Source organism: Acanthochromis polyacanthus, chromosome 1, assembly GCF_021347895.1.
Source record: "Acanthochromis polyacanthus isolate Apoly-LR-REF ecotype Palm Island chromosome 1, KAUST_Apoly_ChrSc, whole genome shotgun sequence".
In the NCBI taxonomy this organism is placed as follows: Eukaryota; Metazoa; Chordata; class Actinopteri; family Pomacentridae; genus Acanthochromis; species Acanthochromis polyacanthus.
The window spans coordinates 17,289,373-17,308,520 of NC_067113.1; the positions used below are offsets into that span (position 1 = coordinate 17,289,373).

A 19,148-nucleotide genomic window follows, 5' to 3' on the forward strand; every position below is an offset into this window, starting at 1 on the left:
TCAGGAATACATAAAAAATTTAACAGGCAGCACAACAGCTCTGGCGACTACCGTACTGCATGTGGTTGGCTGGTAATGGTACAGCTACTTGTGCAAATCTTTTTGATGCAGATTGATTTATTGTGGGACTCCAGCAGGCACCAGAGCAACCCAATACATGACCTGACCTGACTACAAATGCTCATAAATGATGCATTCAAGGACTTGACCAAACAATTATTTTTTAAACAAACTACATGTTTAGAAGTCTATATATGGATTCTTAACGCTCATGTGTATATGTGTGCTCATGACCTTGACTGGCTGGATGTTTACTTGTTACTGTATGTGTTGTAGCCTGTGTGGTAGCTGCATGGAGAGCTGTGTCGGACCTCATTTTAGGCAGCTGATGTGCAATGTGTTTGGGGCTCGAGCTCTGTCGGAGGTGTGATGTTTATCTCGGCCGCTGGGAATAGCTGTGACAGCCTTTTTCAATTGACCAAAGCCTTCTGACCAGAGACCTTGTTACAGCTAAATAAATCACTCCAATCTGTGGCTGTATTACCATACAGATATGTGTCTGTGTTTCAGTAAACGAATCAGCTCCACTGAACCTTTGACCCGCTCTGTAAAGCTCAGACCTTCTCTGCGACCTCTGTCTTTGCAGTCTGAGCTTTATAGAGTCGATGTCCCCGCGTGTCACTTCATATCACTATCAAAAGCAGAAATGTTTATATTAGACTGTTTAGTTTCAGCCCTGATCTTCTCCAGTGTGAATGGACCTGCTGAAGGCCAGTTTCTAGCTTCCCTAGTCTGGTCTCCACTGGGTATTAGATTAATTTAAAAACCATTATAGCTGCTGCAGAATTTCACAATTTCTCCCCAGTGGTAGTGTTAAAAAGATGCCTTTTCTATATGCAAAAATACTGAATAATTTAAATAGAAATTGAATACGTCAGCGATTTAGACTAAATCTGATCTGAATTTAATTTAGCACCTGTCAATAGATGTGAATAAACCAAGGATGAATTTACTATCTTGACTATATCACCCATTATTAGTGTCTTTTACCTTGTTGTTTCAGTTTTACAGCAGACATACTGTTTTGATTCACTCTTGCAGCTCTCATCAGCTTCACTACAGGTAGCTGAAGGACGCTGGTTAATCTACTATCTGACAGAACAGCAAGGGAAGAAACCTAGACATCAGCTGATGAACAGAGTAGAACATTTAACAGCTACAGAACAAGATGTTTCTCTTGTGGGAGACGGGGGAGACCAAAACAGAGACAGAAGGAAAGTAAATATTGTGCACATATTTGCCAAGTGGACCCCAACAAAACTAGTGTTGCTCCATGACTGCTGGACATGGAAACCGGCTTCATTAGGTTGTAATCACTGACTATTCATAAAGATGGACAAATCATTAATGGAACAAGAATGAGGCGGACAATAAGACAATAAGCTTAAGCCCTTTAAGAATATGAAGGGGTGAGTCATATAAAAATTCGCCCTCGATATAGTTGTCATGAAAGTACAAATTAGCTGTAGAGACCAAAACTATTTTAATATCAGGCTGTAAACATGTTTATTTCTGCTGTGAAATTTCTTATTTTAACGTGGACATCTATGCAGATTGAGTCACTTTTATAGCCAGCCTCAGGTGGCCATTCGAGGAACTGTTTTTTTGGAATCCATATTGGCTTGGTCCTGAGTTTGATGCTTGAAGGTAATGTGCTTTTAAAGCTTGCTTTGCTGCTTCTAAGTTGCTGAGAACAGCTTTACCATAAACATACTTCTACTTTGAGGCTGGAAATAGTTCCTATAATCTTGAAAATGAAGTTGTTTTCCCTTCCACTTCAGTCCCTCCTCAGTTTTTCCCATATAAGCTTACTGTAGCTGATGTTGGAAATACGATATTTGACTGAACAACCTCTGTCTGGCCTCCCCACAGATTGAAGACATCGTTACACGGATACAAGATGAGAAAGCAGGTGGCGTCGCCATCCGGACCGTCAAAAGCTTCCTCTCCAAGATCCCAAGTGTGGTATCAGGTTAGTGTTTCTCGCCAAAGGTGTGAGTGTGTTTATTACTATGTATGGCTGAGTGTGAGTGCACATTTACATACGCTGTGGTTCCTTGTGTGTTCTTAGTGGGCTTGTCTCACCTGATGCGCTGATAATTGTGTGTGTGTATGGTTGGCAGAATGTACGAGTGAGAATCACCAAAGCAAGCGTGACCTTTTGGGCTCATTTAAATTGCTGCTACTACAGTTGGAGGCAGATGATGTCTTTGCTGATAAGACCTTGGCCATTGAGGAAACTGCCTGTGGTGCGACACTGTCCTTGTCATTGCAGCAGAAAAGCGACTTCCCTCCTCCTCTTTTACATTTTGTGTCTGTCCCTCTGTGTGCACTCTGCTCCTTTATGTTTGCGCTTGTGTATGAAATGAGTCACCAGAGTTGGACGAGGGGGATGCTCCCTCTCTCCCTCAGGCTGTTTCTGAGTCACTCCTTCACATGGCTCCCTCAGGCTTCACGATCTATCCCTCGGCAGCCTCAGCCGAGCACAAAGACGGCGCCCAACACTGTACGGTCCAGGAGCAGAGAGAAAAAACGAACAGCGAACCTGCCAACATTATGCTATATTTAGACTCCTACTCAGCTTTGACAGTGTTGACCCACAGCTTTGAACATCACAAAGACTCCATCAAAGCGCATTTGTGTTCGCATATTGCAGCTTTTGTCGAATCTACTGCAGATTTGGAATTGATGATGCCACTCCTAACCACTGTTCCTCTCTGAATAATAGGAGCAGACATTGTTCAGTGGCTCATGAAAAACCTCTCCATCGAGGATCCAGGTAAGCCTGCCGAGAAATCTGTCAACACATGTATGCGCAACAGAGCTCGCAATTGAAGGCAATCTCAGAAGTGTGCCTCCTCTCATGTCACCAGCTGAAGCCATCCACCTCGGGAGTCTGATCGCTGCCCACGGCTACATCTTCCCCATCTCAGACCACGTTCTGACACTGAAAGACGACGGGACCCTTTATCGCTTTCAGGTACGGGGAGGTCGGGACTGTCTTTCGTGTACGTGACGAGGCCTTTGAATATAGAATAATGAGATGATGGTAGTTTATCAGAGGGATGTTTATTGCATGATGCTAATGAGAGCAATCCTTCCTAAGCCTATTACTCACCCCACCAAGGTCGATACTGTATATCCCTGCTGGACTCTGCATCAGAGCGGGAGGTGGGCCTCAGAACGAGGCCTAAGGGTCGGACGGGCAGCTTATCAGATGGGGTGTTTTTTTTCTTTGCTCTGTCTTATCTGGCATGAACTTTGACAGGTCCCTTTGATGGATACGGGCTTCACGGTGACTCATTACTGTGACTGGGCCATTAGCGTTTTAATCCGGCCAGTCAGCTACAGTAGGCAGCCTCCCTATGGGAAGCGCTGAGCTGTCTGCACAGTGGCTCTGCACATTTCACTGTCACCAGCTTCCTCCTCCTCCTCCGTCTACCTCCGAATGCATTTATTTTCACCTCCATTGCAAAAGATTAAAAGCCATTATTGTGGCAGCGCGCGGAGGGCAGTGTGTGTCACACTCACTCATTCAGCAGGAGGCTAAAAATATTCCCTCTGATGCTGTTGTGATGCAACAGGCCCACGTCATCAAAACCTCTAAAAAGAATCTACAGTGGATTTGAGATGCATCGGACACAGCTGTGTTGTAAGAAATAGTGACAGGGGAATGTGTGCTAGTCTAAAAATACAACCAGATACTCTACTAGTAGAAGACCCAAATCTGCAGTCCTGTGCATCCATCAGTGAGGTCTTTTGGATCAATGTGATGTATGTGAGCTGAAATGACAATGCTGAATGAAAGTGCTCCAACCTTTCTGCTCGCGACGTTCAAACATTCATCAGCGTCAGCCCTTTGCTCTAAGGCTAATTGCCTCTATGAGAAATAGTGCAAATGAAATATGTGTTAGATAACTTCTAATTCTGCCCCGTTATTAAGAATGCATGATGGAAGTGAGTGATCCATTATTAATGGACTTGGGAATGAACTTTGAATGTGTAATATCAGTTGCAATAGACAATTAAATATGGATAGGGAGAATATAGCTACCATTGCTCCCCAGATAGCTTTGTGGAGCACATGGATGTCAAAGATCATCATCAAACAAAGAGTTGTCTTTTGACTTTTCATGGAAGACAGGCGCAGAGGGAGCGTGGGCAGCGAGAGAAATGAGATTCCAACATTCAAATGGGAGAGTTTTACTGTTTATCTCGATAGCACAAAATAGGAGAATATAATACTGATTATACAAGTAAATAAACAGATCTGTTTTCTGCTCCATCCCCTTCTGTTTTCATCAGTCTCCATACTTCTGGCCTTCAAATTGTTGGGAACCCGAGAACACAGACTATGGTGAGTCACACTCTGTCTGTCAATTTTTTTTCCTTTCTCCAAACCGGTCAGATCTCCCTAATGCCTTCAGCTGTCTCTCTTTCGCCAGAGCTGAGACACGGCTCACATTGTAGATCTGTTGTTGACACTCACTGAGTATCGATCCACAGGGCCATTCCCTGAAATGTATCTGGCCCTGTGGACCCCCCTAGTGGGGAGGATCCAGTGGGATAAGATTAGCCTAACAAAATAAAAGAGACAGTCACTAATTTGGTGACATCTCTGGCTCCCTGCATGGCATTTACTCAAGGCTTGTTATTTCAAAAGACAGCACATCGCCTGAGACATTCATTAGTGTTGTTCGCAGTTAAAAAAAAAGAAAAAGCAGCACCATCCGTTGGAAATGTTCCTTTTTTGTTTTGTAGTTGCAAAGTAAACAACCTGCCTGATATATATTTCTGTCTCCATGTCTCGCTCTTTCTCTTTTTCCTCCTCCAGCCATTTACCTGTGCAAGCGCACCATGCAGAATAAAGCCAGGCTGGAGCTCGCTGACTATGAAGCTGTAAGTAAATTGTCATTTCACTTTGCCAGGGAGCTCTGAGTTCTCTGCTATCATTGTGCGTGGACCATAATGGGATGACACTCTGAATTCCCCGTTTTCTTTCACTTTGCTGAGAAACCATAAAAAGAAAGAAAGAAAGCTGAAGCAGTGTCTTCTGGGCGAATTGAAATGCCAAAACCCATTCATCACTGCACAAAAAAGCCATTATCAAATTGTCAAAGGTAAATTTCTTTTTGGTGGAGCACAATGCAGTCATTTAGCGGGTCCAAAAAGTAAACAAACACATCTATAGGTCTACTAGGCGACAGCAGATCAATACAGTCTCTAGAGGGCATTACTGCAGTGCTGATCTCTTGCTGCTACACAATAGCAATCCACTGCACTTTAATATTCTAAATGACTCTGCAACTATTGTCCAGTAGACTTCCTTTCTCTTCTATTCAGGTCACTTTACGCCTCCGGGCCTCATTGCTCTCACTGCTAACGTGCCTGCTAGTTTGAAGTGTTTTTTCACTCTTTGTAATGAGGCCACACAGTGTATCGTTGACAGATGCTTGTTTGGGTGTTATTAAGTACGCATAATTTCACTCGCAGCTTTCATATGCGGACATTATGGAGCTTTAAAGAGTTTTTTGATGACGGAAAATATCACCGAATGAGTTTGTGTCATTAGTGTTGATCTAAAACTGCAACTTTGGACTGAACGTAATTTAAAAAGAAATTATAGTTTTGTGAACTGTAGTAGAGAAAATTAAAACTGTAGAATTAAGAGCATTTCCGGTGCTTCCTGAATACATATGGTAGCAAACAAAATCCACATCCAAGCACTTTAACAGCTCACTCATCCTTTGGTAGAAAGCTGTTCAAATGATCGATTTTACACGCTGGATAATCTAAGAAGTGTTAAAAATATATATAAATATAAATTGTATACCTTAGTTTACTGGAATGCTTCCATTTTATGCAACTTTATACTTTCCCTCCACTACATTTTGAAGAGAAATGTTGTACTTTCTACTTTTAACTAGAAAGCTGTAGTTAATTTTAAGATAGAGATTTTACACCATGGATAATATGGCAAGTTTTTTTTTAAAATATCACATAATGTTAAGGGTTAAACTAATGGTTTAAAGTCTTTGTATCTTCTTCCAAAAAACAGCGTGTAGTCAGGGTCACATCTCAGAGGTCAGCTTCACCAGATAGTGATTTTTCTGTCTAAATTTCTCACATACGTTTCAAGAAATGTCCAAATGATTCAATATTTACCGAAAAATCAAAGACTAGAGAAAATGGGAACAGATTTGCAGATGAGTAGTTCATTTTTTTTCTCTTGCATGAATAAATAAATCTATATATAAAGTAGTTCAAACCGCGAACAGTAACATGCTGCTGGCACACTGATGTGTCACTATTATGATCAAATAATGTCAGATATTATATCAGTCAGAGGGACCAAATTAAAACTTCAGCTTCAATACTTTATCTACATTTTGCTGCAAATACTTATGTATTTTTACTAAATTATGACTTTTCATGCAGGACTTTAATTACAATGGGGTATTTTTTACATTGCTGTATTACTACTTTCACCTAAGTAAAGACTTTAAATATTTCGTCCACCACTGCACTCATCAGCGCAGCATATCTCAGTGGATTAAAACACGCACAAAAAGTCAGTGTCAAGAGTTCAGGAGGTGGTTTGTGGTAGCTCCAGAGACAAAAAGTGGTTTAAATCTCATCTAACTGCCTGCAAAGAAAGTGAATAAGTGAATTTTATTATTGCTTTAACAATTCAATGATTATTTTAATTATTCAGGAGATTAACGGAATAATTGTGTTTACAAAAAGAGTGTGAAAGTCCACACTCTACATTACACTATGTGCAATGAGGTCTATTCTTATGACATGCCATCAGTCACAATCATTTAAAGGTTTCAGAGTAAAATCACTCCGAATAATCCCCTAAATTCTCCTCTACCACCGTGCCTCGTTGGCTCTGTAGGAGAACCTCGCCCGCCTGCAGAGGGCTTTCGCCAGGAAGTGGGAGTTCATCTTCATGCAAGCCGAGGCTCAAGTCAAGTAAGTACATCTGTGCACACATCAGTCACACGTCACCTCCTCACATCATGTTAATGCATTCAGTCTTAGAATATGCTAACCTTTGGCTGCCTGCATGATGTTAGTGCTGTTTTCCAAAGGAAGAGAGCATGCGTGAGTGTGCAGTGTCAGTTGTGCACACCGATGCGTCGCTCATTAAAAATGCTGCTTTTATGCCCTGTTTTGACTCGAGGGCTGCATGCATTAAATACAGCAGGTATTTCCCTTTGGAGTTAAATGTCCACACACTTCTCACCGACTCCTATTGCTTTGTAAGACTGCCATCTGGTGCCTGCAGCATGTAAGCACAATAATAGTGCTTCTTGTCACTAAGTTGGGACACAACTCTCTGTTTTTTTGCCTGTAAAAACATCAAAATCAAAGTCCTGCCGTCTTTCTGTGGCTGCTGCTTTGTGCAGCTAGGGGCAACATGGAAGCAATGAGCCTTACATCTGGGGAGTAACAACATCAAGGAAGGAACTTTGAGTAAATGTCAGTTATGTAAGAGCTCGGCCCCACCGGCGGCGACACCAGGCATCGCTTAGTAAAGTGAACAGACAGGTTAAGACCCACACTCCGCAGCTTTTTCCTCTTTAGTCTGGCCTGTCTGTGTTTTTAGCGGATATGTGTGTGTATCGGAGAGTGTGTGTGCTTCAATCCTGAGGCATACTTTATTGTGTTTGTGCAGTTAGACCTGATATTTAAGAGTAAGCTCCACATAAGAATTCATGTTTCCTCTGCTCTCAGGATCGACAGGAAGAAGGACAAGGCAGAGAGGAAGATCCTTGACAGCCAGGAGAGAGCATTTTGGGACGTCCACCGGCCAGTGGTGAGTTACAGCTAAAGTGAGGAGAAGAAAAGAGGATCAGATGATGCAACTGTAAAAATGGAAATGAGCAAAAAGAAGGTCGGACTTGCAGGTAGACAGTTTTAGCCTTCAAAGCTTGAACACAGATACAGATTCAGCTCCATACATTGTTGAGCTGAGAGCCCTTTTTTATTGTCAGGAGCAGAATCAGATTCAGTGCCAGTCACTTTGCATACAAGCCTTTGGTGAGCTGAACAGAGAAACAGCTTCATATTGTGTGAGCAGGACAGACGCAGACAATACATGATGGAGAAACAGCGTTATCTGACCCAGAAACATGCTCTGTCTCCTGCTGCCTCCCACAGCCAGGCTGTGTCAACACCACAGAGATGGACATCCGCAAGTGCCGAAGAGAGAAGAACCCACACAGGGTAAAAAAGGTGAGAAGAGGAGACATTGCTGTTGTATAAATTAGGTTTTGAAGCCTTAAATATTAACTCAGTGCTGATTTTTACCAAACTTGTCGGTCCATAAATATAATTATGTATTTATTTCATTAAAAACAATGGAAACACAATTTTTTTAAAAAAATTTAAAAAGAAGATTTTTACAAAAAAATCAGTAAAATGTAATTGTTTACTTTATACCTCACAATATAATATTTTTAAACTAAATTACACGACATAAATAAATGTAGTATTTCCATGATTTACTACTTATACTACTACTAATAATAATAATAACTGAAAATAATCATCAAATCTGTTGTTTAGCTGTAAAAACGCAAAACAAACTTAATAAATTATATAGAAAACTTGCAATTTTTTGTAATATTAAAAAATGCAAAAAAATCTCATCTTGTTCAATTTTTAGAATTGTTTTTTTATATATAAATGAATGAGAAAATTATTTTAATTAAATATATATTCTGACAGTGTCATTTTGTATGTGTGTATAAAAACAAGTCTCAAGATATGAAACATTTATTAGCCTTAAAAACTTGCCATGAGCAATTTGTGTGTACCTGTAAAATATGAATTCCTCAAGTCTTTAAGCCCCTAAATTCCATGACACATTAGTGAGGTCTGGCTGCACAATTAGATGACATAAATCAAACTAGGGCAGAACAACAATGGCATCAAAACAACATGTCCCTCCTCTCCCTCTCCAGTCGGTCTACGGGGTACCAGATGATGGCCAGAGCCAGCCGAGTCCCATCCACATCAGCTCCCAGACAGCCAGGAAGCCCACCAAAGAGGATGTTCAGAAGGAGGTGAGCTGCGGTGCTTTCCATCGGTCATTACAGCAGCCTGCCTCACTCATCCATCATAAGGACAGTTAGGGACGTGGACTGATGGGCTCTTGCCTTATTTAGCCTCCTCATTACTCTCCCTGCCTCTCCATCAGATTACCTTCTTGAACATCCAGCTGGACAGACACTGTATGAAGGTTTCCAAAGTGGCCGACAGTCTGATGAGCTACACGGAGCAGTTCATGGAGTATGACTCCTTTGTGTCGGCCACAGAGCCCTCCAACCCCTGGATCAGTGACGACACTTCCTTCTGGGACTTGGAGGCAAGGTGAGCTTTTGTGGGATGTGGCCTGACGGGTCACCAGAGGCTGATGATACTTTAAAGCAACACTGAGGTCAGGTGAAACGCAGAGGCCTTGATGCTGAAGAACTATTGTTGTCCTGAATTAAGAGGACTGTGTCTGCTTGTATCTCATCTCATATGAGCGCTAACTCTGCTATTCCCAAAGACTGACTGTGTTCTGACTGGCTAGTCTCGACTCTCTGTAGACCGTGAGAGAAAACAACATACCTCCCATTTCTATTTTTTACTGTTATGTTTGCCGTCTGTTTTGTGTTGCTCTGAGCAGTCGTGACCCCAGCCAGCAGCGTGTGAAGAAATGGGGCTTCTCTCTGGAGGAAGCACTGAAGGATCCTGCAGGACGAGACCAGTTCCTCAAGTTCCTGGAGTCAGAATTCAGCTCAGAGAACCTGCGGTAAGTGTTGCCATTTACCCATTAGTTTATCTCTCCCTTTACAGTGTCATATGCTGCAGTATGTAGGATATTTAAGCACGCTGTTGCTGTTAGAGGTGGCTTCCACAGATATTGCATACGTGAAAAAAATCTGCATAAAGCCTTTTGTGATGATGATCTACAGCAAGTCTGACAATGAATTTAGATTTACAGTATGTCCTGAAAAAACACACATACATTTATTGATATTATCATGCCAGCCTGAATCATTTCCTTTATACTACAAAATTAAACTTGGCTCCTCTTTTACTGGCTGCTCAACCGGTACTTTTAATGATGTACAAACAAGACAGTTTTAATTTAGTGCTCAAATACTTTTTCTTAATACAATCCACTGAATTATCAGTGTGTTTTACAGTGTCTGTTTCCGCACATGGATCTGCTGAACTGGAGCGACCCATGTGTGGAAACAGACACACATAGACTGGAGCAGAAAAGACACAAATGGGACTTACGTACATGCACTAAAACATAGAAAACTGAGCCTTGGATTACAACACAATCAGAGGCCTCATTCTCTGCTAAGAATGCCATCACTGCACTATGTCTTTTCATAACAACCAAGAAAAGGACTCAGAGAGCGCAGTACTCTGCCAAGGCTGTTCATTAACCCCTTATGGCATTGTCAGAAATGCAGCATTTGTTTATTAGTTGCTGATGATCAGAAATCACGGCACTATAGAATGTGGCCATATAATATAGATGTACCTACAAACAAATCGTCGCTTAACTCCACTTCATTCCTTGGCGAAGTAATAACTGTTTGTGCTATATTAATGCCGCATTTAGATGTGTTCAAAATCTTGTATATTGCACCTTTAAGTGGAATAACGAGGACCTTTCAGTTACTGTTTAAAACTTTTTTTCACATTTATTTAAAAGTTAAGCTACTTTGATGATTAGTATTTTACAAGGAAATTGGCTAATCTCCTAAACAATTATGAAAGTTGTCCATTACACAATGTAGTATACAAAAGCTCACTTAAGAACGTCTACAATATTATAATGCTTTGTATCAGAAATAATAATCTAGAACTAGAAATATATACATAAAAATTATAATGATATAATGCAGAACATTACTTATTATTATATTAAGTTAAGCTAAAAAAAATAGAATGTACTAACTTCAGGATTTTTAAGATTACTTGTCATGGAGAATTTCTTCCAGTGCTGCTTAAGTGTTGAGTCAAAACATTTATGTCACCATACAGTAGCTATTAGTGACATATGTTAAGAGTGCATGTGCTTTAATCATAGATTTGTGAAGTTGTTACTGACTAGATGACACTGTTTCAGGTTCTGGTTGGCAGTGCAGGATCTGAAACGCCGGCCGCTCCAGGAAGTGTCGTCCAGAGCTCAGGAGATCTGGCAGGAGTTTCTGGCCGAAGGAGCACCGAGCTCCATCAACCTGGACTCTCACAGCTACGAGCGCACCAGCCAGAACCTCAAAGACCCGGGACGATACAGCTATGAGGACGCTCAGGTGGACTGGGTTGTTTTTGTCTTACGGGCGGATTCACATGGCTTTCTATGTTCACGCATGCATGACCACTCAGCCACGCAAGTCTGAACAAACACCAGACACATACAGTAACAACACACCTGCGCCTGTGCTCATAGATGCGACTTTCCCATCTTTGTTGCTGCACAGGAAGTTACGTAGAGATCCATAAATGCTGCCAGAGCTCTCCTTTTATACCTGACACTACTTTGTATGATGTGTTCCTTTGATTTAAGACTTGTTTCCGCCCATTTTGAGTTCAGATCGGTTTGCCCTCCACTACATCCCTGCTGACAGCACACACACCACAGCCGTTTATTTCCCCCTCTCATCCACTGAACCCTTCCACCCCACTCATGTTACACAAGTGAATGAATGACAGGGCACAGAGGTATAAAAGGAGAGAGGAGAGAGGAAGAATGACGGAGTGTGTTTGTGCCAGGGCCTAATGAGGCAAGTAATGCCGTGAATAGGCTGTTCGCTCGGGTCACCATGGATTCCTCTGGTTTCAAAGTGGCCTGGTGATGTGTGACGTGCAACGCCTCTCTCTGGCAGGACATTACTCAGCTCAGTCTCACAGGACTCTGCCGTTCATGTCAGCACACTCGGTTGGCATCACCCTCCTGCAGATCACACATGCGTGCATTGCATTACCATAATCAAGCCTCTCTTCGTTTATCTACACTTTTTATCATTTTTATCACGCAAAGCAAACGCACACTCATCTGTGTCTCTTTCTCTTGCAGGAGCACATATTCAAGCTAATGAAAAGTGACAGCTATGCACGCTTTTTGCGATCCAACATCTACCAAGACCTCCTGTTAGCTAGAAAGAAGGTGAGCCGCACTCACTGACCCCGATTTTGCCCCCACATTTTACACTGCGCGGTCACTCTTATTGCATTCCTCATATTGGTTTGATTCTTTGTTTTATTTTGTAGAACACATTCCTGGTTCATATCTAGTGTAGACATACAGGCAAAAGTTAGATGCTGTATCAGAATTACGTGCAGCAAAGTAGTTAGCGACAGTGGTGGAAGGTAGCTACAGACTAAAGTTATGAGGAACTCCATTTCATGCTATTTTACACTTTTACCAAATATTTTGGGAGCAAAATTGCACTTCTTCATCCACTGAAGCTATTTGACAGCTAAAGCTAATACATACTTTGCAGATTTAGATTATTAATACAAAATGGAATTAACTGAAGAAGTATGGGGCGTTATTATAAATAAGGCTAACAGCAGCACAAGTAATGCAGTTAAAATTAGCCCTGACTTCATGAGCTGCAACATTACAATGTGTTATGATTTGAAACAATATGAAACAATGTGATGCGATATGATATGATATGAAACAATGCTATGTGATGCGATACAATACAACTTTAATGTCAGCTTTTGCTAAAATTAATTTTTGCATTCTTAATTCCAACTTCTTCAATGAGGTAAATGCACATTTACACAATTCACCTGCAACCTTTTATCCAAATATGCTCGTACATAATGATGAAATATATAATACACTATTAAAATCTTTAATGATTCAAAAATCTTGTTTGGCAAGACACTGATTCTGGTCAAGCAGCAGAACAGACTGATGTATAAAGGAGTTCTTTGGCCTGATTTATGTAAAATGAGAGATTATAACTTACATGTTTGAGGACAGAAATTGATACTTTCAGTTTAAAGACCCCTAGAGTGAAAATGTTTTTGACGTAGAAGGCACGTTTTTAAGCTAGGAGGCACACCATGAGAGGATTTAGCATTTATTTAATGGCATTTCCACCTTGAAACTGCAGTATATTGATGACTAAATCATGGATTCAGACAGAACAGCATAAGAAATAACATACGAAAGCCTTTCGTATCATCATTCTCCATCAGAATCAGTTTCTAATACAGACTTACTCCAGCTCTACAACTTTCCTTTGTATAGTGCAGAGTAGTTTTACAGTGTTTGAGTGGAGTCCTTGGTGAGCTGGTCAGCTCGAGCTGCAGCAAGAAGACAAATGGTGTAATTACATCTAAACCGTTTTAAGGCATGAAGACTGTATGTTCATGACAAGAACGTATAATGGTACAATTCTGAGAAACAGAGAGATTAATAGGAGTTTAATCAATGGCTAGAGAGCGACTTTAAGACATGGAAGGGATCAGATAAGATGCTATTAGCATGTCTGAGCATGCACCAGAGTTTTGTAGAGGAGGCTAACGATGGTTGGAAAAAATACAGATTTTGTTTAATGGTTTGGTTTTAAGTTTTGCAGTTGAGCTGTTGAACCGCGCTCCACTGCAATACAACATAATACTCTGAATCAATGATTTAAAAACAAAAGGACAATCCAGCTATTAGCTCTAAAAAATGTAATCCCACGGAGACAGTAAATACTTAGTGATTAGTGATGCTTACACATTAATCCAGTGCATCACTAATCACAGGGTGATGTAACAATATATATTATTGAGAAATGGACTGTTGTGCATAATGAGTACATTTGCCTTACTATAGGATATTTATTGGTGCTTTTGACTTATGAATATTTCTATATTGCAGGATTGCTGCTTATACTTTTGTACTTCTTCCACATTGCATACACGGGGGAAAAAAAACAGTTCGAGGAGCTCAAGTTTAAATTTTAAGGTGGTTTGATCACACTCACATACCACTAGGGTGGGCATTTTATTGTCATTTAGCAGCATTTGCTAACTCTTAATGAGGTCTGGCAAACAGTACTTTGATACAGTATGTGAGCTTTCGAAGCAGCGTGAGATTACAAACAGAGCCCCAAAAAGGCAAAACCACTGTGACCAAGATGCAGGTGCAAGGAAGCTGCTAAATTATTTAAAATGTCAAGGGAACAGCCTTAAAAATACATGACATCATATGCCAAACCCCAGACAAACTGCTGCACAAAAAGGAGTCAAACTAACCAACGGAACACAAGTACAACAGACCAATTAAGTGTAAAAATAGCTCACAGATGCAACATGAGAATCAGGTACATTTTTTTTTGCAATTTTGTCTACCTCCTGTAGGGTTTCACTGTAACCTGTAAGACTTGCATAGTTAAACAAACACTCTTTTAGCTGTTTAACTGTGTAATATGGAGCTTTTCAGCAAATCACAGCTTCCTCTGTTCATGCTCTGCTCCTTCTGCTGGCCTGTCACTGACCCCACTCCATTTCCTAAATTTGCAACCCCCCACCCGCACTGTCCTCGGCCCTCATTTTTGCAATGCTTGGCCCCTTTTTTTCCTCACTAACGACATCACTTCCAACCTCCCCCCCGTCAACACCCCATACCTGACCCAAACACTCACCCTGCTTCCCCCCCTCCCAAAACAGCAGCCAGCAGACACTGAACAGGGCCGCCGCACCTCCTTGGAGAAGTTCACCCGCAGTGTGGTAAGTCATTTGGAGCTGGGGCTGTTCATAATCACAAACCACACTGGCTGGCTCACTATCAGTGGCTTTTGCAATTGTAACCATATTTCACTCTATTGTGGCCTCTTAAAAGCTGTCGTAGGATGTGTGTGTGTGAATAAGTTAGCCTGCTAGTCACATGAGTGGTTGCAGCGTAGCTTTCTAGATGAGCACTACCTTGTTGGTAGAGATTCTGTGTGATTTATCAAGTATTTCTGCTCCCAACATCGCAGTCTGGTGATGCTTTTTTTTTTCTTATTTTGTTTGAATTGACCTTCTAGGGCAAGTCGTTGACGGGAAAGCGCCTGACAGGCCTGATGCAGTCCTGACACAGCCTGTGCCGGAGGTGCACAGCCAGACCCTGTTGGGTGGAGGACTGCCTCACAGGGACTGGGGAAGGGGCACAGACATGGGAGCTGGGCTGGACAGGGCTGCTGCTGATGTGGAGGCTCTCAGATGCTGCCCCGAGGACTGCTGCCATATTGGTAGCGCAGCACTGGGCCTGCCGGGGTGAACGCCCCACACACTGAAGAAAAAAGACAATGCCGACAAGGGGAACCTCAGCCAACGCATCACACGGCATGCAGCATACAGTATAAGCACATCCAGTCTAGGGCTGCCCCACTCTTCTTCATCAATTTCGGTGGCAAAACTGGTTGCTAGGCTTGGCTAAGCTAATCAGTTTCTATTCTTCTCATGTTGTTTTATATACACGTGTTCCTTGGAAATTCAAAGAACATCTCTGGTGTTGCAACAATAATCTTTGATAAATTTAAAAGTCATTTGCCACAACGTTTGCAGTGACGACTAGTGATTTAGTTCTCCAAAAATAGCCGGAGCCAGTCCTAGCTCAAAGTCAAAGGCACATCAACACTATTTTACATATGTCTCTGTACTCACAAGGCAGCCAGCAATAAATACAGCGTGATACCACCTTTTTTCTTTTTTTTTTTTTTTAGAAATAAATCCAACCTCTTTTTATATCCTTGAAATTTCTATTATATCTCTATCTTATGAAGCACATGACATGCCAGTTTAACAGTGAGCACAGTTTTGGCCGTAATCGAGAACACAAAGCCTGTCTCTCCCATACGTTCTATTTAATGATGTCTAAAATGGATTTTTGAAGGTATAATTTTTCATGCTTCATTACATTCCAAAATCTGGCATAAGGGCTTAATGTAGCATTCACACTGCACCGCTGCATGTTTCATCCAAACGTCTTTGTCGAGAATTAATGTTTCGTTTCTACAACAGCGCCCTGTAATGAGACTTGTGGCAAAGATGAATTTATTCCAGTTGGCAAATCGGTTCACTGCTTTCACAACTTCCAGGCTTCGAGTTCCAAAATTTACAGGCTGCACAGTCAAATTCATCGATTCCAAAAGTCTGTGTGAATAACTCAGATGCTCATGACTCTCAGACGTGGTTGTGTGAACCATCGTGATTGGAGGTTTTACTTTAGTCACAGTTCTAGTGTGCACAGTAACGTGTGAAATAGCACCCACATGCTTCATGGGCTCCTGCTATAGTGTAGTATTTAAAGTTTCCAGTGCCATGGGTCCATCTAGTGGTGGGTAAACCACAGGACCAGAGTGTAACAAGACTGTATTCTTCTGTGTTCACATCATATCGAAGGACATCATGATGTCAAAACTAGTTGTTCTCCGATCATGGAGATATTACAAGGCCTGCTGCCCAATATGGGATCATTTATGTTTTGTTGCTTTTTTTTACTGCATGAATATTTCATCATTTATTTACGCAGAACAATGGAACCTGCCCAATTTTTGTTGGCAAAATGTTTTGCCGTGACTCTCCATCTAATAATCGTCCTGTGTTTTGATGTGGAAAATGGTGCATGTTGGACCATAATGAAGTGAGGCGAAGATGGTTGGACTCTCCAAAGACAGCGCACAGACAGGAACAGACCTAAAACTGGAGCAACGCTCCTCAGTGATAGGACATCTAAGCTCTGGGACGCAACTGGGGACAATATTTGGCCCTGGATGGGTGCTGCACCCAGAACATGAAGGCCTCTCTGCTTCACTCTGGCTTCAGCCTTCTTCTACAAACAGAAAGTGCTTGAACTGAGGAGTTTTCAATCTCACAGCTCCCCCATGAGGCCAGCGACTGCTACAGTGACAGACTATGCTGCTGAATGAGTCAATCATCTATTGTTTTTTTTTGTTTTGTTTTTTAGAGTCATTGCGATGCACTGTACAGGTCATATTAATAATTATCATTACTATCATAAACCAGTAACCTCTTGAGTATAAAGTAGAGAGAGATGCTTAACTCGAGTCGATGTACCAAATGTTATCCTCAGCACAAACACAATGCCACTATGTACCGAGTGCATTGTAAATGTAAATTGGCTAATTTCATTATCCAAAAGCACACTTTATTATGATATGGGCACATTACTATGCATGTAACATATTCAGGGCATTTTGTGCTTTTAGTTTCTCAATCAGCAAGACAACTACTGGCACTCTAAAACACGCAAGCACCTGCTATCTATTCATGGGTACCAAATAATAAAAACTCTGGACCTGTCTGCTCTGCGCCACTGTCTTGTTGGTGTTTGCTGTGTTGCTGAGTCATGAAGAAAAAAGAAGTCGAATGTGTTTTGGTTGAGATTTACCGGTGCTGATGTCCTACTCAGGTGCAGCGCAGCACTTTTCATGCTACAGACAAGCTATAGTATGTACCAATGTTGCACCCGAGGATAAATTCACAAGCAGTCATTTGGCGTCATTAATATCTGTTGGTGCAAACTGTCAGCTAAAACATTTAACTGACTGATTGATACTAGAACTTATATCAGATGGTCACGACACAGTTACTGTGGCCAACAAAAAATCATGAAAGCAATATTACTATGATATTTACAATCAATTTTTAATTGATATTTATCTCTAAATATTGAGTGTTTTGTCTCTTTTTTGGCAAATTCAGAATACAAGAGTAGGAAGGTTTCTATGCTAGAATATGTTGGATTATTTGCCATTTTATCGCATGTGTATTTTGATCATAAACCAATCAGCAACAACATTAAAGCTGCAACATTGATCATCTTATTACAATCCAGTGGCGTGATGGGAAACCTCATGTCCTGGCATTCATATATGAATGTTGCTTTCTCAGTTATCACCTAAATATTAGGATTATGTGCCCCGCAACTCTGCAAAAACTCCTCAGAAACAGCTTTCAAACTGTCCAGATACTAATCTGATTGTACTTTAACAGGAACAAGTCTGATCCATGGAAGCTCCGGCTCGCAGCCCACAGACCCAAAGGATCCACTGCCACCCTCGAAGGTCCCGTGACCAAAGTGTTGATATACATCCATCCATTATCCATACATCGCTTAATGCTCATGAGGGTCATAGGGGGACTGAAGCAAAGACAGGGGACACCCTGGACAGGTCACCAGTCTATCACAGGGCTACACATACATACAAACAATCACACTCATATTCACACTTACGGGCAATTTAGTATAATCAGTTAACCTCAGTATGTTTTTAGACTGTAGGAGGAAGCCAGAGTACCCAGAGGAAACCCATGCATGCACAGGGAGAACATGCAAACTCCACACCGAAAGATCCTGTGTAGGCCAGGACATGAACCGGGGATCTTCTAGCTGCAAGGCGACAGTGCTAACCACCACAGCACTGTGCAGCCCTAGTGTTGATATGTCAAAGCTATTTTAGTGTCATAAGAGGCGGTTTTAATGTTGTGGCTGCTCAGTGTGGTCGACCTATTTCACTTGTAAATATCACTGTTATCGTCGATGCTGCTATATTGCAACACCTCGATTTCAAACCTTTGAGCCAAGCTGCTAGACTAAAAAGAAAACAACATGGCTTTGTAGCTAAGGGAATCTAAAATAGTCTTTACAACAAGCTGTGCAGTGTCTTCTTTGGCCCTGGAGGAGCTTTGTAAAGTCTGAGAAAATATTGTAATATGTCATCAGATTTGGTTGGAGACAGTGGCGGATCTTCCGTGGGGGCACGGGGGGGCAGTGGTCCCCCCTGTGATCTGATTGGCCACCCTGTGTGCCCCCCCAAAATTTTCGTTGGAAATTTGCATTATTGACACTCCGATTTCCACGCTCCTGAACGCAACTTCGTTGTCCGACTGCACTTGAATGCATCAATGACGTTAGTTTGATCTTTTGATTGTATTTTGTTTGGATTTGAAGAACCTTTGAAGACTTTCCTGATGCTGGAGGAGAAGACGAGCAGCTTTGGACCTTTGCGGTAAGAAGACTGTGGCCGTTTCTCAGTACCGTAACTGTCCGT

At 41.6% G+C, this 19,148-nt stretch overlaps 1 protein-coding gene across 1 annotated transcript; it reads left to right on the forward strand.

Annotated features, from left to right (window-relative positions):
- Positions 1-1,902: 1,902 nt before the first annotated feature.
- On the forward strand, positions 1,903-17,398 carry LOC110963502 (regulator of G-protein signaling 6-like; the record flags this gene model as incomplete). Its single annotated transcript, XM_051949320.1, has 15 exons — positions 1,903-2,032; positions 2,789-2,839; positions 2,934-3,040; positions 4,366-4,417; positions 4,895-4,959; positions 6,962-7,038; positions 7,804-7,885; positions 8,230-8,304; positions 9,036-9,137; positions 9,272-9,444; positions 9,746-9,871; positions 11,210-11,396; positions 12,161-12,250; positions 14,761-14,820; positions 15,120-17,398. Coding segments are annotated over 15 exons (1,425 nt in total), but the record flags the coding sequence as incomplete, so codon positions are not given.
- Positions 17,399-19,148: the final 1,750 nt, after the last annotated feature.